General features: G+C 33.4%; 1 protein-coding gene across 4 annotated transcripts; it reads right to left on the bottom strand.

Annotated features, from left to right (window-relative positions):
* Positions 1–217: 217 nt before the first annotated feature.
* Positions 218–21,001, bottom strand: LOC128192719 (cell adhesion molecule DSCAM-like). 4 transcript variants are annotated; one of them, XM_052865637.1, is made up of 31 exons: positions 20,706–21,001; positions 20,457–20,559; positions 20,058–20,333; positions 19,142–19,456; positions 18,733–19,023; positions 18,094–18,408; positions 17,695–17,851; positions 17,318–17,436; positions 16,069–16,182; positions 15,573–15,725; positions 14,982–15,097; positions 14,280–14,430; positions 13,430–13,636; positions 12,861–12,929; positions 12,422–12,551; positions 10,779–10,948; positions 10,517–10,654; positions 10,259–10,423; positions 9,140–9,210; positions 8,272–8,503; positions 7,881–7,951; positions 7,505–7,632; positions 7,119–7,231; positions 6,512–7,009; positions 6,239–6,373; positions 5,680–5,922; positions 5,463–5,517; positions 5,206–5,326; positions 4,659–4,758; positions 3,587–3,702; positions 218–3,263 (listed from the first exon to the last, which is right to left on the bottom strand). In XM_052865637.1, exons 2-31 carry the CDS (start codon positions 20,539–20,541, stop codon positions 3,108–3,110), a joined length of 5,010 nt encoding a protein of 1,669 aa, XP_052721597.1. In that variant the 5' UTR covers positions 20,542–20,559; positions 20,706–21,001; the 3' UTR covers positions 218–3,107. The 4 variants fall into 4 exon arrangements, with proteins under 4 accessions (XP_052721597.1, XP_052721600.1, XP_052721599.1 ...); XM_052865640.1 differs by having other exon boundaries at positions 4,659–4,743; XM_052865639.1 differs by having other exon boundaries at positions 5,689–5,922.
* Between the last annotated feature and the right edge of the window lie 1,120 nt (positions 21,002–22,121).

Genomic DNA, 22,121 nt, shown 5'->3' with positions numbered 1-22,121 from the left:
AACACATCCCATTTACTCGTTTTAAAAAGTGTGTGCAGAATTAAATATATCTAGTTCTACACATTTATTTAGTTCTTAGTAGCTCTTCTCAATGTTTAAGTGCCTGTAAATCTCCTCCAAAAATTATTTTCAAAAGCTGGACAAGACTGTATAATTACAAATCAAGAGTTTTGTGAATAAGTCACATATTACTGTAAATAAAAGAAAGTAAAGCAAATGTTGTAAAGCAACTGTATTTCTTGTGAACAGTGAAGGATCAAAGTTGACGTATTATAAAAACAACAAGTACACCAACTGTTGTCCTCTGTTTTTAGAAAAAATAAATGAATGAGGCAAATGTGTACAACTTGTAAAAATCTTAAAAACACTACATTCAAATAGTGGTACATATGTATTAAAACCGATACACTTCTGAAAATCCCAATCACAGAGCACTCAAATTCACACATCGAACCTTGAACAAAGGATTGCGTGATGTTAATACATATTTCCTATCATAACCATACTGTAAATTATATGTATCGCCTTGTAATACAGCTGAAAATAAGCAATACTGAATGACAGAAATGACACGATGCATATTCTGAACTTTTACATTTACAAGTAAGTAGTTATGAATTAATTAAGGTAAATTGAATATTTTATTATCAATTATTAATACATGATGGTGAAACAATTGACTACATGTGATCAAAATGACAAGATACATTAAAGTGATTGTTTGTTATTGTGTTTTAATTGGTACACAACATTGTTACTATATTTTAAATTAAGCAATAATAAAATTTGGAATGTTTCGTGTAGATATACATGTACAATGTACATTTTTTTTAAAAGGTCAAACAAAAATTATGAAATTGTAAAATCAATCTAATACTATTGCATGTATATACATTGTATACAAGTAATGCACATAAATGGATTTTATCATGTATTCATAAAGATACATATGAAACTAGTCTAGAACATGGCACACACATGTACTTTGAAAATATGTTAATGTAAATACATGCATGTAAGTGAACATCCACTCTATGATAAATTACAACATTAAAAATGTATAAACTTAATTCTTAAAACAAAATTAAACTACCGTAACAATACTACCTAAATGTGACTCTTATATAAACTATAAACTTTCAAGTGCAAAACACTCAGAATGAACAATATGTCAATTGCAAGACAACATTTGAAACAAAAATTTCTATCAAAAAAGAGGCTCATGGCTCACATCGCTCACCTGAGCAACATTGGCCATTATAAACAAGCTTTATGGATACAAATACAAAATATCTTGACAGTGTAGTAAAATAGTATAAAAAGATTTTCAAAATTTTCTCCAGATATTCTTTTGCTAAACATTGAGACACTTTTGAAGCTGGACATTTTAATAGTCATATCACATATAAAGAATTACAGTTCTCGAGAAAATTTTATGCAACTGTTCATTTAAATATAAACCTACTCCAAACTTTTAACCCCTTTTATGGCCCAAAATTTATCAACAGTCTAAACAGTTGAGAATCAAAATGTCAAGATGCTTGCATATAATACCATATTTAATATATTATCAATATGTTACCATTTGAGTTTTTGAGAATAATCAAAATTTCCCAAGTAAAAATTAACCCCCCCCCCCCATTTTGTGGCCTTATCCTACTCTGGGGATTATGATTTAAACAATCATAAATTTACACTGCCTGAGGATACTCCCACACAATTTACAGGTTTTCTGGCCAATTGGTTTTTGAGAAGGTTTTAAAAGATTTTTCACTATATATTCGTATGTATAAATATGACCCCCCCCCCCCCCCCCTGCAGGGATCAAGATTTGAACAAACTTACATCTACACTACCTGAATTTAAACTACCAATGGACATCTTGTCTGATCAATTGGTTTTTGAGAAGAAGATTTTTGAAAAAATACAGGTAACTCTCGATGGCTCGAACTTCGATCCCTCGAAGTTCTTGATCGCTCGAAGTGAGGCTAGGGTCCCGATTTTTTTTCCCTATATAACTAAGCAAATTTACTCTTGATTTCTCGAACTCTTGATCCCTCGAAACCCTTGATCCCTCGAAGTCAAACTGAAGTCCCGTTATTCATAATCTATAGTTTTTTACTCTCGATCCCTCGAAGTCGCCCTGTATCTCCAAGCGCTATACGCAATTCACACCTACTTGGTCATTTAAATTGCTCCAGGCGTTAGACGCGGGACCCGTGTCACGGGTTGTTTATTTAGGCGACACTGGTCCTGCAAGGGGATAATTGTTTGATGATTGCCCATACCGATACCTAAACTATAATCAACACCAACCGTTTTACGATAATTTGGAGACGCAATGAAAATGAGAAATTAATTGAGACGAAACGATGATATTAAGCCATGGTCAAAATTTTAAAATTATAAAATTGTAAAAATTATGTTTAGCAGCATCATTGTCATTATAATGATTATTGCTGAACAAGTTCTTACAGCTGGTGAAGGACCTGTACAGTGGGAACAATTGGTGGAACTCAGTTATCACATTTATGACATGTCGATCGTCTTGCAGTACAGTAGTACTGAGCAATCTGGTCTTAATATGATGCATAAAATAAATAATTATTATGAATTTATTTAATAGCTGTTTTATTCAGTTTTAAAGAAAAACATCCATTTCTGTATATTTTACTGAAAAGAAAACGTTGTTTAAGCACGTGCGTAAGGTTAGCACTAAATAAATGGCTGAATCATAACATCCGGTAAGACTAATTTTAAAACCCGTCGGTCAACCTGGAAAATTCCGAACTCTTGAAAACTCGAACTCTTGAAACCTCGAAGTTTTTCCTCGGTCCCATGGACTTCGAGCTATCGAGAGTTACCTGTACTAACAAATTTTCATTAATTATCCCTCTTGAAAGGGAGCATGGCCCTTTATTTAAACAAATTTTAATATCATTCATCCATAAATGCTATGTGCCAGGTTTGGTTAAAATCAGCCCTCTGGTTCTGAAGAAGAAGTCAAAAAAGAAAAGTTTAGAGACTGTCAAACAGATGTTCAGGTGAGCTAAAAATTCTCTCTGGTTTAAATTCAAAATACTTATAATCATTCTACAACTGAGTTGCTACAGAGCTGTTCTCTCTGCATAGACCACCACAGAGTCATTAGGAATAAGGGAGTCAGTGTCATCAATTCCCAGGGGCAGATTACTGTTACGCATTACAGCTATTGCTTCAGCATTTGCGGACTTCATTTGAGCTCTTCTTTTTAACGTGGATGCCTTTAAAGTAAGACAAAAATTTGTTTTAGGAGAAATTTAATCACACTGAAAATTGTTCTAGAAAATACTCATTATGTAAGAGATAGAGATTATGTGCCAAGATTTTTTTGCTGCTAAACTGTAAGGATAAGTAAGGCTAGGCTCTATGAAGTCGTATTATGGAATAAAATAATCAAAATAATATTCCTTATATTCATTTTACAAGAAGGCTTGGAATCTATTACCAAAAATAAGGCTAAAATAAAATCAAGCACCTATGGGCTATATTATTTACATGTGCAAATGTTTTTTAACAGTTTAACAGGACTATTAGAGCTAATTACCCTGGAGTAGACTTCCTCAGCGGAGAGATCCATGGACACACAGATCGACTCCTGATCTGGACGCCACTCCCCCCCAGGGTCGGACACACCCCCTCTGTAGGACGGGTTCTCAATACCTGAACAGAACAAGAACAAAGTATCAATCAATCGCTCATTGGTCTTTACTTAAGTAAATTAAAGGGACTTGGACACGATTTAAGATCAACATTTTAATTTTTATTTTTTCAATATAAAATGGTTTACTTGCACATTTTGAATGATTGACCAAAAGTTGAATGCTATAATTTAAGTTATAAGAGAGATATAGAGGTAAGAAATCATTGTTATGTAAACAAAGCTTGAGTCTTATATTTATTTACAAATAATGTAAAGTATTGAATTACCATTTATTTGACAAAATAATCATAAGAAACAAGGCAGAATTGTTCAATGTGTTTATAAAATATACTATCAATAGAAGAAAGCAACATTTGATTGAAACTAATACCAATAAAACACATATGTAAACAATTGCAAGACTAGTGCTTTGTTTACAAAACAAAGAATTCCAAACTCTGAATCTTGCTTATAACTCAATATCTGACGTTCAGATTTTGATAAAGCATTAAAAATACCCATATTAACGATTCTAAACATTAAAAATGGAAAGATAAAATTTAAAATTTTGAACTCAAATCGTGTCCAAGTCCCTTTAATCAAAATTAATACAACAGCAAATAAACAGGTTTTTTGCTTAAGGACAAGAATGAAACAGCCTCATTGGATAAAACATCATATGATTGCCATCACCATTTCTATAGACAGCTAGTAGCAAATTGTAGATAGCATCATGGCGAAAATAACATCTTTTTGGATGTATTTCTTTCTTCAATTTATTAACATACCGTACACAACTTTTTGGTTTATGAAAAAAACCCAGAAGACTTGTTAGGTTTGTTACTATGAAAATATGTCATGTTAATGAAGTGTAATGCCTCGCCTTCTATTCTCTTTAATAACCCAACAAATTTCAATAGACAGTCAGAAACAAAAGTACCTTTTATGTATAATAATGCATTTGCCAGACACTCACCAGTTTCCTCTGACTTGTGGATTCTGATTCCTGGGAATGTAGAGGAGGCTGCCACAGACTGACTTTCCTTCAGATGACCATAGCCCTGGAAACAAGATGGCTGATTTCAACCAAAAAATAGTCATATACTTAATGACAGAAAGACTTGTACATCTATGTGTGTCACTGTGTCCTTTATTGGGTGTAATGTTAAAGAAATGCATTTGTGTTAAATCTAGTATTGAGATGATTAACAGTATGTGTATAAAATGGCTTACATAAATATGCTACACACATGCAAATGAATGACACCTTTTTAATACTTTTGGATAGATGTATTGTTGACATCTTAATATTTGAAAGGTAGACAGGTGTGATTAAAAATTTTAAAAAAGCATGCACTGATACCTTGTGTATTATGCTGTAATATTTATCTCAATAATTGTGATTTTTTAGTCCCTGATCATTGATTAGAGATTACAAGTAATATCATACAATGTGAAAAATGTAATTTCATGTGGTGCATGCAGGCAGATCAATCTACTAACACCACCCAGTTTGAACGTACCTGTGTTTCTGACACAGTTGAGTTGGTGCCATACTTGACTGCATCCCCCAAGAAGTGGATTCTGGAGGTGGACAGTCTGTTGTCTCTATTATTGTTATCTTCAGAGGCTTTGGTGGACATACTGAATATAAGAAAAACAAATGAAAGACTGGCAATCATGGCCCAACTTGTCATAGACACATTTTATGACATAGACACATTTTATGACATAGACACATTTTATGACAATACCACAGCCTTTTACTTATTGTTTGTACCTTGGTGATCTCTCTCTTGGCATTTCTCCAAACTTTGCCTCTGATGAATTTGCATCTATAAAAGATTATGTGACTCTGATACATGTTTTATATGTAAAATACATGTAAGAATTACAATACTGGTCTTAGAGAGAAAGAGAGAGAGAGAAACAGAGAGAGAGAGAGAGAGAGAGAGAGAGACTCAAAAACAGACAAATAGAACAGGAAACTTAAGTACCGTAATTACCAAAGTTCCCATAGTCAGTTAGATTTTGCCGTTGCCTTTGTTTAATGCAGATACAAAGAACTAGGGCCAGTATAAAGATAACAAGAACTGCCCCAGCTGCTATTCCACCCAGGTAGACGGGCAGCCTGTCCTCCTCCTGACCCTGGGGTTGGGGGTCAGCAAGGACGATGGTGGTGGTTTCCATGGTAACCGTCTCTGTAGTTTCTGGTGGGGGTGGTGCTGGAGGAGGAGGATCTAAAAAAAGAAAGAAAACCCACTGATACAGAGTGTATCATATATTGTACTGTCATTTTGTTTGTTTGCACAACATGAGGAATCACTGGGCCAATTTTTATTGTCATTTTTCAGAAGTTCATGAGGATATAATTTTTTGGAGTTTTTGGGTTTTTTTTTTAATTCATTAAGTTTTATATTCCTTGGTGTCAGGGTGACCCACAAAATCCATATAAATCCCCCAAATTCTAATGATTCCATGGTGTTATCTTTTTAAGGAGATGGTGACCCATGAAATTACATTAACATGATTGCACAGTAACTATTGGAAAAGTACCTGTTTTCACAGAGTGAACTGATGTAGTGCCCTCTCCAATAGAATTTACAGCTGATACTCCCACCATGTACTCTGTCGATGACTGCAGGTCCTCGAGGACAGTGCGTGTCTCTGATGTATTCTGGGATACTAGACCTTGCAAATGAAAACATTCATTCTATGCAAACAGCAAAATTTAGCTTTTTTAAATATTATATGATACCCACTTCTAATGAATTTCAATGTATGATGATTCATAAGAATTCACTTATAAACCTATATATGGATACTCACTATCTCTAACCCAAAGCAATCCATAACAAAGATCCAACGTCCAGACATTCCAGTCAGACATCCATTTCAGGGAAACTATATCTATGTGGTTTAAAGATGTAGCAATGATATCCACAGTCTGATTAACAATTATTTCATCTGTGTTATTACTTGAAAGAAAGTGATGACTAGTAACATTGAAAATTAGATCCAAATGAATACTAGATAGAACAGAATCTTGGGAGATGGCATTGAGAACAGCATCCACCACTGGTGAGTATGTTGAGACATTGAGTTCACTGAGTATCTCACAGGCATTGTACACCTCTGTATATGGCACAGGGCTCATGTAGAGAGCTGCTAGATCAGAGAGACCACCCTGTCTGTCTGTCTGTGGTAAAGGGTAATGCTTCACTGTGTAGAACTGGATGACTCCATTTGGTTTGACAGGAGGGGACCAGTACACAGTAGCACTAGTTGGAGTTGCTTGGTATCCAAAAGATCGAACTTTGTTAGACTCTACAGTATAGAGAAAGAGTCAAATACTATAATGCATGTATACTGGAAAACATTGCATGCATTATAAATGCTACAGACACCAACTGAGTGTTTTTGAACAGTAATTCACCTGCTTGGAGAGTCTGCACTAGTTGCCAGTCACTCCAGGGTCCTGTCCCATTGACCGCCAAGGACGTGTAGAGGGCAACTCGGACATTGTACAGAGTCCAGGGTTCAAGGCCACTGAAACCAGAGTATATAATTAATGAGTAACTTTATTATTGTTTTGTCGATTAAATATCTGCTACATAGATATAATTTCTCCACATGATCTTCAAGAATTTGCACTTATATGTTCAGAACTTTTTAACTGACTTAATTCATTAACCAAATCTATATTTCCTTATTTCTTGATTCTTTTTTTCAGTTCTTAATGTTAATATAAGTAATATTACTTTTATTTTTTCAATTTCAAAACAATGAAAATCAGGGATACCTTAACTTTAAATAAATCACCTGATATTGTAGGGTAGGGAACCTGTGGTAGTAGGAAGAGTGACTTCCCTTGAAGTTTTCTCTCCATCTTTTTGAACCTCCACCACAATTCCTGAAGGGTCACTGTTCCAGGAGGAAGGGTCTGGTAACTGTCAAAAAGTTTCACAAGACATTAGTGAAAAGTTAAAACTGTGCCCTTTCTAATTTTTAAATAAAAATATTTCTCTAATAATGTGAGGTTAATTTTCGGAAATTTCATCAAATTTTCTAAATATGTAAAACATGTAATATTTTTTTTGCATAATCATCTTCATAAAAACATGTAAGCAATTGTGAAAAAAATCCAATTGTTATAAATTTGATAATGTCATTAAGAAAGCTTTACAATCAAAGAAACCTTGAATTGGATGTTGACTACACTGCTGGAAACTGCTGTTAATCTGATGTTTGTTGGAGGAGCATTTGGGGCTGAAAGAGTAAGCAGTATATATCATATAATCATGAAGATAATTTTAATCCGCTTGGTCACCACTAAATAAATAATGGGTTGGTCCGAGGGATATTTATGTTTGCAAGGGGGGGGGGGGTCCGAGGCATATTTTCAGTAATTTTACTATGTAAATTTAAGAAAATTGAATTCTCCAGGGAAGGGGAACTCTCCCCCTTGATCTGAGTATACAAAACAACACCTTATAATCAACATTTTTAAAGACATACATTTAATTCCAAAAACTTTGAAATGAAGAAAGGTAATACATGGGTATCGTATGATATACTTGTAGACAAACCTAAAGCATAAGTCTTCACCATAACGAGATCACTAGAAGGCCCTCTCCCTGCCACATTCTCAGGCTGTATTGTGATGCTATACTCTGTCCAGGGGGAGAGGTTATCTATCACTGCTGAGTTCTCAGTATAATTGACAGATACTACCTCAGAACCCCCAGCTGTTGGTGAGGTTGACTTGTAGGTAATGTGGTAGAATTTCATTGGTCCATTGTGTTGACTGTCAGGTAGTAGCTAAAATTTTACAGTAAAACTTGTTTAGTATGAACACGGATAATTATAGCGAATTCTCGGATATAGCAAAGCTTTTTCAAGTGCCCGATAAAATTCTTAACAAATCTTTGCAAAATTTTACAATTATAACGAGTTCAGATATAACGAATTTACGGATATAGCGAACTGATTTAAGTAGAGGTGAATAATAATGTTAACACTTTTACAACGAATTTCTTTACAGTTTAAAAATTTTGCACTACTATTTAATATAATAGTTTAAATGAATCTATTTTCATATAAATTTTTCGATTCATAATCCGATTATCAAAAGTATCAAAGTAATGTATTTTCATTTTAAGCCTCAATTAGCAAAAATTATCATCTGGAGAAAGAAAAAATGTATATATTGAATTTGCGATAGTTATTATTAGGAATTCGTTATACGGATATAACGAATTTCGGATATAACAAAGTAAATCCATTGGTCCCTTGGACTTCGCTATAATCGAGTTTTACTGTACAAGTAAAGCGATGAAGTTAACAAAATTTGTTGGTCATCTGTTGTTGTACATGTATATTTAGTAAATAAGCAACTTAAACCAAGTTGTCTTCCCTTAAAATTGAAACCATAATAAAACTTAATCAAAACTTTACCTTCCAGGACACCTCAACTTTTGTTGATGAAACTGCCTTTGCTGAAACTGATGCAGGTGCTCCACTTGGAGCTGTATAAAATACACATAATATAATCAAAGTACTGAAGAACTGACGGGAGTTGATTTTGTCGATGTTTATTTATTTTAAAATCAATGATATGTTATTTTGCATGACAAGTACATGTAGTTTCTAATTTGAATTACGCACATTTTTATAAATGAATTTTTGTACTTTTTCGACAAGAATGTTGAGACCTCAGCACAAATCATGTTAAATAATATTTAAAGATAAAATTAATTCAATCAAACTATGTATCAGTAATAGAAATATTTCTCGAAAATTGTATGGATCCAAGACATATTGAACTCTAGTCTTGTTCAACCAAACCCTCAGCTGTACCGTAAATCTCAGACAATGATTTACGGAGACAGCCGGGCGTCGAGTTGAACTAGACTATATTGAACTCTGGCGTAGGAATACATACGACTACAAAAAATATTTAAATTGTTCGTACCATTTAAAATCTGACTATTTTCAAGGTATTTATAAATAAGTTTCCTTGAAAAACAATGCTTTAGCATACATTACATCGAATTTATCAATTATTTTCAAGAATTAAGTCTAGTCAGCAGCATTGATTTGTGCTGAGGTCCAAACACTGTTTCACTTTCGGTTTGTCCGAGTAACTGCATAGGAGAGTTGATTAAAATCAACTCCCAAAAATACTGTAATTCATTCAAATGAATTAAGAGTGATCCATATACTCATCCTATAATTTACTAAAGTTACTTCCACTAATTACAAATAAAATTGTGGCTAGATAAAATTCCCTTGCCTTCTGATGTGTATTGATTTCACTCCTTATAATAATGTACCAGTAATTAAAATTCAATGATCCCCTGATCATTTAAAGGCATTTTGAACAATGAATAGCTAAAGTTTATAAGATTCTCTAATCTGAGACACAAAGGTCATTAGGTTCACCAGTGTCATTTCATTATGAAATCATCAAAAACATGTGTTAAATTTTTACTGACCAGCACCTTTGCAAAGTAAAAACTACATACTAGCCATCGGAATTCACATCTCATTCATATAACACTATAGACCAAGTACCTGCAGCCTCTGTTCTGGTGACAGCCATGTTGGAGGAGTTTCCCCAGAGATCCACATCATTTTCCACTGTAGCAGCTCTCACACTAAACTGGTACTCAGTGTAAGCTAGTAGCCCGGTCAGAGTGTAGGACACGGTTGGTGCCTGTACCAGGATCCTCTCTGGTTCTACAATTAGAGCAAGAAGATCACTTACATGTAAGCGTTTTAAGATTGGAATTAGGGGGTAAATTTATAATTGTTGTATTCAGAACCACTTACCCTTGTTTGAATGGACAATCTGATACCATATTTGATACTTCTGAATAATTCCATTGGTTGTCTGTGGAATTTCCCAGCTTACAGTGAGTGAGTAAGGCTGTACATCACTTAAACGTACATTTCTGGGGCTGGAGGGGTCTAGAGATTGTAAAATATATTTTCAAAAAGATTGAAAAACATATCGGGGCGTTATACATGTACATGTATATGCAAAGAGTTCAATGTAAAGTCTTTGACAATAATACATGTAATCATATCACACCAGCATTAAATGTCTTTGCTGAACGGCTGTTACTCATTTCACCCTCCCCTGCTTGGTTTGTGGCTGTTACAACAAATAAGTACTCAATCCCAGGCTTTAGATTATGAACATTGTGTGACACTTCACCAGAGCCTGCCATTATATCATACTTTGTGTACATCACTTCATGTCTACAATAGATGAATAAAGCAATAAATGACCAAGAATGCACATTTTATAGTTTTTTTTTTTTAAATAGTCAATTCTGATACATATATAAAGAGATATATTTCTGAAAAAAACAGTATCATTCAATAACACACACAAAACATTCACATTTCATAACATTTCTTTCAGAATTTTTTCAAAATATAACATTCTAGACATTTATCAAAAATGAAGTTTCATAATTTTCAAGTTTAATATAGAAATTATTTGCAAAATGGAAATATTTTTATTGCTAATTAGGACATTTTGACAATAGCAATGTATATTTACAAATTACATGTACTACATACTGTAGTTAAACTACCATATTTAACAAATCCTAAAAATTTCGTTATAAAACAGACCACACAAAACTGTACGAGTATATATAATGATGCAGAAAAAAGAGTTTAAGCACCCGAAAGGAAAGAGAAGATATAAGGATATTTGAAGAATTAAATATTAATACAAGTATTCTAAAGAAATGCCGCAAAGGTTAGCTAGGTTACATTAGAGAGAAGGAAAAACCAAACAAAAGTCAATATAACCCATCAAATCCAATTAATTACCTGTCAGCAATCATGTTCTATGCTTAAAAAGACATCCTGAAATTCTTAGTTCAATCATCAAGAAAAATCCATGTACAATTTAATTACATACTGGGTTTAAGCTTTGTATGCAGATATATTATCTTTTTTATATATAACCATGATTCTCATTTCACAGAAGAACTCAAGCTATATACTGTACATTTGAATTTACTTTTATCATAAGACTTCAACCTATTCTTACTCCAGTTAAACCTATTTGATGACATCAGAAATTATCTTTGATAGTTTAATTAAGTTCTTTTGTGAAATATGGCTTATACATGTAGATCGACTGAACAAGATACATTGTAAACATGGGTAGATTCAATGAATATGGAGGATAATATTCAGAAACAAGTCATCTAATTACATAATATAGATTTATACTACAGGTATCAGTGCAAATAAACTAAAAATAACTATAGAGTAGACAAAGTGAATTTTATGGCTATTCAATATGGGCTACAGTTTTACATGTGTTGTACATGTATATAGTACAAGATTTTTTATTAAAGTAAAATTTACATGATTTTTTTTTTATTTACTATATATCGGTATCTAAGGTTTAAGTTATAAGCTATCTTATCATGTTTTCATAGCGAAATAATAAAATTTGAAAAATACAGTTGATATTCAAAAGAAACATATTTCATGACATTCATATAAAATACTGAAAATTAGTCTTGCTCAAATCTATTCAATTTTGTTACTTGTTGTGCATGATAATTTCATTGTCAAATAAAATTTCTAGACATTTAACTATGTAGTTAATATAGTATTGAGTAATACAAAATTATGTTTACTGATATATCTTTTTAGAGATAGGGCTGTAATGGATGAGGGTATTGTAATATGCTGATATACTACCTTTGTTTGTAATAGGCGATGTAGTTTGTGACCGATGTGTACCAGTTCTGTGTGACTGGTTCCCATCTCAAGGTCACAGAGGTCGAGGACGTTGCTATGGGATCCAACAAGATTGGTGGCAGTGGAGGCTCTGTAATTCAGTGTATCATATCAGATTTTATATATTGTTAAGTATGAACAAAATATACACCGTACATGTATATCATGATTTAGTGTTTGAAAACTGAGTGCAATCTCTTTGATGCTACTGTACATTAGGCCCCAGGGCCATAAAACTTAGACAAGGAATATATAGTGGAAAATTGAGAGTGAGATCAAAAGTGAGCTCATCTAAGTTTTATTGCCTCATGGCCAGGTATGCGGTTAACATGCAAATACAAAAATCATAAATGTACCGGTACAAGATTGTTTGTAAAATATATGTTAAACCTGGCCTTACCAACAATATGAAGAGATACTTCTGCCTCATCTGAGCCAGCGACATTCACAGCTGAACAGGTGTAATCACCTGAAGAACATATACCGGTAGACGTAAATAATTAATAATATGCACAGGTATAAATCAAACCTTGCATTTGTCTATTATACTATGTAGACACAGGATAAACAAAGGATTTTTATTTTTTAGGTGTATGAAGAAATTATATTTAATTATCAAATGACTGAAATTCAATCATAATTAAGTAGCACCATTCAAAAAACTTTGCCATTACACTTTCCTTTCAAATGACTTCAACTTAAGTTTTCAGAAAATACAGCAAAAGTTCATGTACTGGTAAAATCAATACTTCACAAATTAGATAAAATACACATTAATGCTGTCAAAGAGTTTTACATCTGCTATTTGACATCACTCTTACTAGATATATGTATGTGCAAACAAATGTTGAAGAATGATTTCGAAAAAAGTTAAAAAAAAAAAACAAAACAAAAAAAACAACCATAAAAGATATTTGACGATACCTAGTAATATCCATGTTTCCATTTAAATTACCAGTACATTTGTACCTTTATCTGCTGCATTGGCAAACTTAATGAGGAGTTGCCTTTCACTGGTTACTATAATCCTCCCATCCAGGGAGGAGAAAATCTCTGACCCCCTCCTGAACCAGCTGATCTGGGGGCTGGGTATGCCGTCAGCTTTACAGGTGAGGGTAGTGGCCCTATTCCTTATAACAATCAGGTCTCCTTGTATATACCTCACTCTGGGGGGCACTGAATGAAAGGAAAATCTAGATAACTACATGCAATTCATGTAGCATATAACATTTGACCAATGCACCATACTTTTTCCCAAATTTTACATATTTCAAATGGTATTTGTCTTAAAATAAATTTAGCATTGAGGCTCCAACAATTGGTCTGTGGTGGAAAATACAAGGTATTTGAGTGTTGCTAAATTTTACACATTAAATTGTATGAAATTGGTATATTTTTCAATTAGAAAAAAATATAAAATGATTTATTGAAAACTACATGTATTGAGTCAGTATAACACAGTGGAACAGCCTTTGAACAGGCTGGGGACTTATTGAAAACAAATTGACTATATAGAGTGAGTCATATAAAACAATGCTGCTACACATCAAAAATCAGTTTAAAATATTAAGAATATAGAGCTAAAATTATACTTTTGTGGAGAATGACTGTACTTTGCAAAATGTGTGACCTGTTTTTTTTTTAAAAGGTGAACACTTAAAATCAGGAAGGAAAGGGATAATTAAGTACTTGTGTATGTACAAGTCAATGCCTATACAATTTTATGGCATTGCAGAATTAGTTTCTAGTACAGTTTCTACTACAGTATATTTTAATATTAAGGTGCTAGTACATGTATATGCAAATAAACATTCTGCACCTTGTACAGAGAGTTTTGCCGACTTGGTTTCAGAACCGACCACATTGGTGGCTACACAGGTGTATGTTCCTACATGCTGCCAGGTCACCACAGCAATCTGTAAGCTGTTGTCAAGACTGACATAGACTCCATCAGGAAGAAGGTGGGTCCCCTAGCAAACAAAAAGGAAAGAGAGATGATTAAGAGGGAAAAATTAGGTACCCCACGATAAACAAGTACAATGAATGTTGATCAATCATCATGTCACACCTTAAAGTTCATATGTTTCTTTATTCTCTATCAATTGCTTTTGAGGATGTAAAATGAATATCAAGAGCTTCTGCATACATAATTCATAAGTTGGTAAGGAAGTGAGCTCGTTATACACTTATCACTCAAAATAAATAAAGTTGTTCCTGAAACAATAAAAAACTTCCCTTTTTTATACAGCAGTTGAAACTGATAATGAATTTTTATAGGAAGATTTTCTATTTACAGTAGTTCATGCTAAATGGGTCAGGGGTTTTACCAAAGAAACTGATAATGAATTTTTATAGGAAGATTTTCTATTTACAGTAGTTCATGCTAAATGGGTAAGGGGTTTTACCAAAGGAAAAAGTAATAATTTTTCACTACCAAATACGTATACATGTACTAGAAAATGATATTCATAGGACTATAATGGTTACATCTTTTGACACTATTTGCCTACATATAGCTTACATTGAAATGCCATGCTATAGTTGCAACTGGGTGGCTCTCTACGCTGCAAGAAATATTAGCAGGACCACCTAGAACCACCGATATATTTTGTGGAGTCTGTGTAAAAACTGGTGGAGCTGAAAAGGATACAGGAAAATGGTTTACTAAATGATCAGTATACTATTTCATAAAATTTGCATTTTTTTTCTATAGTAAACTTGCCTATTAAAACCTCTTTCACTTTCACAATTTATATTGAACATCCAAGCTAGTATACACTGTATATTGCAATATTTCAGATAAAAAAAATCCTAAAAATACATGTATTATGGTCTGGGAAAATGAATTTTTTCTTCCATTCATGTATATTTTACACAACTAAAAGTAAGTAAATGTATATACAGTGAACATAGCATAAAACATTACAAACTCAGACAAACAAAAGATTATAACGTCATGTCCTTTAACCAGCAGAAAACCTCTAAGCATATACCGATACAGGTACTGATGAATATTCATGTCCTTCACGATTAACTACTATCTATTAAGCAAACTTTATATACCATAAGGTTGCTAAGCTGTATGCCTTTACCAACAAAACAAGCAGCATACCATGGACGGTGAGGGTCCCTGAGGACTGGGCTGTTCCTGCCTCATTCACAGACAAACAGCTGTACGCCCCAGCATCTGACAGTGTCACGTTATTGATGATAAGTCCATCCACTGTCTGTCGAATCCGAGGGCTCAGGGGAACTAACTCACCGTCTAACAAAAATATTGGGACTTTTTAAAATTAAAAACAAAATAAATAATACAATCAATGGATAATTATAAAATAATTAAATTTTTTGTTTAGCAATGGGTGAGTGGATTACATGCAAATGTATTCAAGCAATGAATTATTGAAATACATGTAGGTCAGTGTTCCAGTATCAAAGGCAGTCATTGGCTACATTGAACCAGTAACCTCCCTACTAGATGGTCCAGCTAGAAGTCAAAGGTTGCATGCAGTTATGAAAGAAGTAAAATGCTCTGAATGGGACATACAGCAACAATAAAACATGTGGCAATCACAGATACATGTATTTATAATTTGCTTTCTTCTTACCTTTATCCCATGTGACATTGGGAGCAGGATCTCCATAAACTTCACAAGGTAGGAATGCCTGATTTCCAACAGTGACAGTCAAATTGACCAGTGGAATGGTGATCACAACAGGCACTGATAGAAAAAGTTAACGTACATGTATAACATTTCAGCACTGCCAAACACCAGAATCCCTAAAGAAAGAACCATGACTTTCATAACGTTGATGGAGGCATCCTAGCATAATAACTACACCATTCATTTGTCTGCTTATTATAAATACCCCTCATTGCAGAGAAACAAGATGCCCATGGGCCACATCGCTCAACTGAGCAACAATAGACATAATAAAATCAGCTTTATGTACTCATAAACAAAATATCTGAATAATTTCATTTACTAGATCCTGTATTAAAAAAATCCTCTGCATATTCTTCTGTTTATTATTGAGTGCCTTTGTTACAGGATGATTTTACAGTCATATCACATATATATTGAACATTGCAGATCTTGAGAAGATCTTAAACAACTGTTTATACAGGGATTATAAATGGCTTATGAGGCCCAAGAATTTCCAGGGGCAAAAGTCCAAACAATTTTAAAGAATTAACAATATGTCAAAATGCTTGCATGCAAGTACATGTACAACCATACATAATAACATATGAATTTTGTAAATAATTTTAATGTTCTCCTTTGTAAAGTTGGAGCCCCCCTCAACTGTAGCCTAACCCTACTCCTGAAAATGAAAATAACCCCACTCCTTGGATTCCAAAAAGCCCAACATCTTTTAGATTGTTATGAATTTTACAATTTGGTATACACATACAGTCATGTTTGCCAGATGCCAGACTTATTTAAAAGATTTTCCAAAATCGCACAAAATGCAGTGTGTTCAACTTGGCCTTAAGGGTATGGGCATTCCACACCAATATTCATGCTCCCAAATGGAGGTTATGGTTGACATTTAATCAGTTTAAAGGAGGAAATTATATATTTTTAAAAGTTTCCTAAAGATGATCGATGCATGAAAAATGATGACAGATAGGGAATGACTGCAATGTTACCTGAGTGACTCCATCAAAACATATTAATCATACAACTTATATACGGAAATGAAATAAACACAAAATGAACATACACTGTCAACCTGCAAAACACATATGCATCAATTCTGATTGTACATGTACATATAAGAGAACTAATTAACTGTGTGTATAATATGTATATTCTCATTAGAGATTATGCAATTCTCCTAATTAATTGATACCTTTGACAGTCACATAAGCCATAGCTTCTGACTTTCCGTATGAGTTACTGGCTCGACACGTGAAGTAGCCCTCCCAAGCCTTATTCACATTGGCAATGTGAAGCTCCTGGTTTTTCATGCTACAAAAACATAACTCCCCAGATTAAACTTTGAAAATAACTTATGCTAATTAATGAATACTTCAAACTAATCCTTATCTTAATTACTTTATCGTTTGAAATTTTCCATTTACTAAAAATTAAGCGAGTTATAAAAATTTTCAAGACAAAATACATGCTATAATTATGGTTATAATAATTGAAACCTTGGTTGCAAAATCACTGGTTAAATCACAATCAAACTTGCTTTACATTATATTTCAGTGCTTATAATCAAACCTGAATGCTGTTGTGTATGCCCCATCTGTTACTGGTTTTCCATTAAACAACCAGGTGATTTCTGGTTCTGGATCACCCTGAACCAGACAAATCAGAACCAGACCTTGACCTTTGATGACCGACTGACTTACAGGGGGCTGTACAAAGGTGGGAGCTCCTACCAAAGCAAATTAAAGTTATTTTAATGATTTAGCATTTAATTTTTTGCGACTAGAATACCCATGACATTACAAGCGACTACGAAATTTTTATATCTATGAGACATTGCATTCAAAATTTCATCTCTTTGTAACAAATATTCATGACCTTGTAAATGTCATATAATTATATTTACATGTTATCTCATATCATTTATTTTACAAACACATTTCGATGTACTTGTAAATGTTTGCTCTTTACCTCCCACTTTGAGTGATGCAACCTTTGAGGTGCGAGACGTTGGGACGGCAAAGATATTCTCCGCAACACAGAAGTACTCGCCCTCGTGGATTCTCTGGACATCAGCAATATAAAGGTCCCATATTCCACTGGCAGGGTCCACAATGAAGACAGCCTTACTGGTATTACTGAACTGGTTGGTCAATGGCTGTTGGTTTTTATACCAGGTGACATTGGCTGGGGGGTAGGAATTGGGGGGAGAACAAGAGAGGGTTGTTGGTTGGCCCGCGATGGCATATTTTGTTGTTGGATCTCTAGTGAAGGCATACTCAATGTCTAAAAGTATAAGATTGAATTTTTAATTAAATATATAAATTCATATAAAGTGTTAATAGTTACGGTATATTTTAAAACCTTGGAATTCATGAGGTTGATGAATATATATAAATATTTTGATTTTCGATTGAATTTCTTGTTGCTAGATAACAAGTGCAGGCATATTCAATTTATGTCTGAAAATATTTTTGAAATTTTCAAAAATGACAAAGTCAATATACAATAGAATTATTCATACAGATAGTAAATATAAATGTTGTTAAAATGTGGGATTAGTAAGGTTTAATACTAGTACTATTCATCAAAATATATTTTTATCCTTACATGCTGCCTGTAGAACAATGTCAGGGGATCTGTCCATGCCAAGGATGTTTTTTCCCTCACAAATATAGTATCCTTGGTTAGTTAATTGGAAGGACGGAAAGAAGACACTTCCATTGGACAGGAGTGTATGGTCAGTGGTGTTGGACCTCAGAGGCACTTGTCCTTTCTGCCAAGTAATTGCTGGGGTAGGGTATCCAATTATTGGACAATTAAAGACAAAAGGCTGGCCTTTTGGAATTATAATATTCCTCTGAAACTGATTCAAGTCTACCCTTGAAGCAAATTTATACGCTGTAAAGAAGAAAAATGTTAAAGCATCATTATCAAGATCATGTTAATCATAACAATTCTTTGTAATAATTTTCATATCAGTAGATTGGGAGCATATCTTGAAACAAGTTGTTATTACCTGCGACACCCACGTACACCTGTAGACTGCGGACAGTGATGCCCAGCAGTCTGTTCTTGGCAGCACAGTTATATTTCCCACTGTGCTCAGGAGTGGCTACCATCACAAGTTTCATACTGAACTGTTGAACAAATCCTAGAGAGGAAGCACTTTTAAATGTAGCATTGTACTGTGATCCCCCTGTGAACGGGACAGAGTCTTTTTCCCAGAAAATGTCTGGGGGTGGGGAACTCTCTCCAGTAACACAGTCCAACGTTATTGTATCTCCCTCTGTTACCGATTTACCAATGGGGTCTATAAGGAATCGCTTGATATCTGTTAGAATGAAAGATGCATAACATGAAATATTGTTACTAATCAAAGTTACCTGGTAATGCAGAGAGGTGTAGTATTCATTCATTTGTGAAAAAGAGTTAAATATTGTTAACGATATTGAGTCTTATTCTTAATCTATCCTTTAAGGTTGTTCACTACACCTTGAAATAGTTTCTAACTCAGCAGAAAATTACTTGAAAATGATCGACAGATATCATGATTCATGAGAAGTATATATATAAGTCAAATAAGTGAAAAAATATGCAATTCTGGATAAAAAAAATTTCTCAAAAATTAAATTTGTGATCTGTAGTTCACAAAACTGATACTTTAACCACTGAGCTCTGACGACATTCAACCAAATCAATTGATACAGTTTAACAAAATATTTAAATTGTATCACCTTAAATATAAGTCTTGTTGTAAGTACCTTAATACTATATCAATAATAAAATTATTCCATGTAAAATATAAATTTGTAAAACACTACCACAAGTAGATATTAAAAGCATTTCAGGTCACCATTAATAAAAGCAGTATGTTGCTTATTCATCAGCAATTTTTTGTATTACTATCTGGTATTTTTTACTTATACACTTACAAGCATGAATGATTTGAGCAGGTGGAGAAACTGCGAGCTGTAAACCTTCCTCTGTAGATACCACACATGTGTAGTTTCCTAATTCTGCTTCTTGGATGTCCTGAACCAAGAGGGAGTTGTTGACAAATATGGAACTACCTAGGGGGCGTGGCCCGCCATTTAGATACCAGGCGTAGGAAAGTTGGTCAGATGGCGAGGACAACCGCTTTGCATCACAGTTTAGTGTTATGCTTCCACCATACAACACAGCTTGACTTTTAGGCGAGACTGCAAATTCTGTTTATCAAAAAGGTATAAATAAATACAAATAGCTAGAACTATAAAAAATTATCAATAATCATTTAACCTAATAAAAAATCATTTGATGTATTGTTGTGGGTAAACTGATCACAAGCTTACCTATTTCATCTTGAGTTTGTACGTACTCTAAGTGCAAAATGCACATGTTCAATATTGAAATTATTAGTTTCTGAAAAGTCATCATCTTTGGGAGTTAGAAAGCCTGTGAAAAAAATAGCATAGATCAGTCTTGCTCGATTTAGATTCTACATAATTATGTCTGATTAGTTTCTCTTTCAAATGACATTAAAACAAATGAATAATACAGATTAAAACAAATGAAATGCTTTAAAAATATATTAAACATACATCACCGACAAATTCCATTCATCCAAGATACAACATCGGATCGGAAATATCAGAACACTGAGAAGAACATATCATCACTTGTGAACAGCTGTCTATTTCTCTCTTATCATTGCTTACACCATTGCTTTTGCAGAATATCCTCATGGGTAAGTAAATTATTCATGACTACATTCGTCTTCACCTGAAATCTTAGTTTCTTGTAGCATCATTGCGAGCAAGGTACATCGATCAATTACCAATCAATATTTCTTTGCTCGAAGTCAAGGTAAACACATTGACTATCTTTCGCGGTACGCCCCGCGGTAATTTTTGTGCTCTTCAATAAAAAAGAGTTCCAACATTTGGCGGATCTATGATAATCTGGCTCCAGGATCGTGAAGCAATCTGAGACTTAAAACAAAAGTTATACAACGTCACTTGATTGAAAACACTGACAAAATTGAAGTGCTATTAAAATGTCTTGAAATAGAATTGTTAATCACAAATTTCAATCGTCATATTATCATTAAAATAATCATTTATGACTTAGTCTGAAATTGTTTCATAATCCCGAGGCCTGATCATAAATGTATAGGAATTAAAAAAAAAAACAACTAGATGAAGAAGTGATATTTTAACTTCATAAAACTTGGCAAATGTTTATAAAGTGCAAATCATAATAGAACACTTGGTCAGCGTTTCTCGGAGACTGTAAGTGAACATTCAATTAAGACTCTCAAATTATGAAACCCGAGTAGATAAAAATTAAAAGTCAGTGTATGCATTGACTAAAGGCGGTTGAGTTTTGTTTTAAATATAATTTATAAGAAAAAGCAGTATAATTTCTGAAGAGGAAAAAATATGATATAATACTAATATTCATAATACATGTAATTATATTTTCGCAACACTGAAAGCCAATAAAAGCTTGAAGTGTGGATATCGCCAGCATTTTTGAGACAAACAAATACTATCAATGTTTTAGTTGCATTGGAAAGCTCGGCTACATTTGTAGCAACAAAATTTATTTTGGATCAGTCAAAAATTTACGTAGCTTCAGATTAAGAATGCAACGAATGAGCCATTTTGTAACATAGATGTACGTTAGTATTGTCTCCAAAGAATCTTCAGTAGACTATGACTCACTCTAAATAAAATACATGGTCTATCATTAAATTTAAAGATTTAAAATTTCACACAAAGTATCATTTACAATCTAAAACAGTTAACATTATATTTTTTTACAGAAACATCATGTCTCAAGATGCGTCTTTTTTAAACACATAAAATAAAAAATATTCAAAATTAAACGATGTTATTTTATTTAAGTGGAAAATGTCGAGAAAAAGGTACAATCCGAAAATGTCACACACGTTCCGCAACTGAGAGCAACTATTCGTCAAACAGAATGATTATTGACATTCTTTAAAACTTTTT

The sequence above is a fragment of the Crassostrea angulata genome, chromosome 7 (genome assembly GCF_025612915.1).
Source record: "Crassostrea angulata isolate pt1a10 chromosome 7, ASM2561291v2, whole genome shotgun sequence".
NCBI classification, from domain to species: domain Eukaryota; kingdom Metazoa; phylum Mollusca; class Bivalvia; order Ostreida; family Ostreidae; genus Magallana; species Magallana angulata.
This window is presented reverse-complemented; position numbering and strand designations above follow the sequence as displayed.

Excerpts from the sequence above, each read along its gene's own strand:
- LOC128192719 (XM_052865637.1), bottom strand. The coding sequence starts at position 20,541 with ATGATGACTTTTCAGAAACTAATAATTTCAATATTGAACATGTGCATT. Across the intron at positions 10,949-12,421 it reads ATCGCCTATTACAAACAAAG|ACATGAAGTGATGTACACAA; the intron begins GTAGTATATCAG and ends CATCTATTGTAG. Across the intron at positions 5,327-5,462 it reads CCAAGAGAGAGATCACCAAG|TATGTCCACCAAAGCCTCTG; the intron begins GTACAAACAATA and ends TCTTATATTCAG.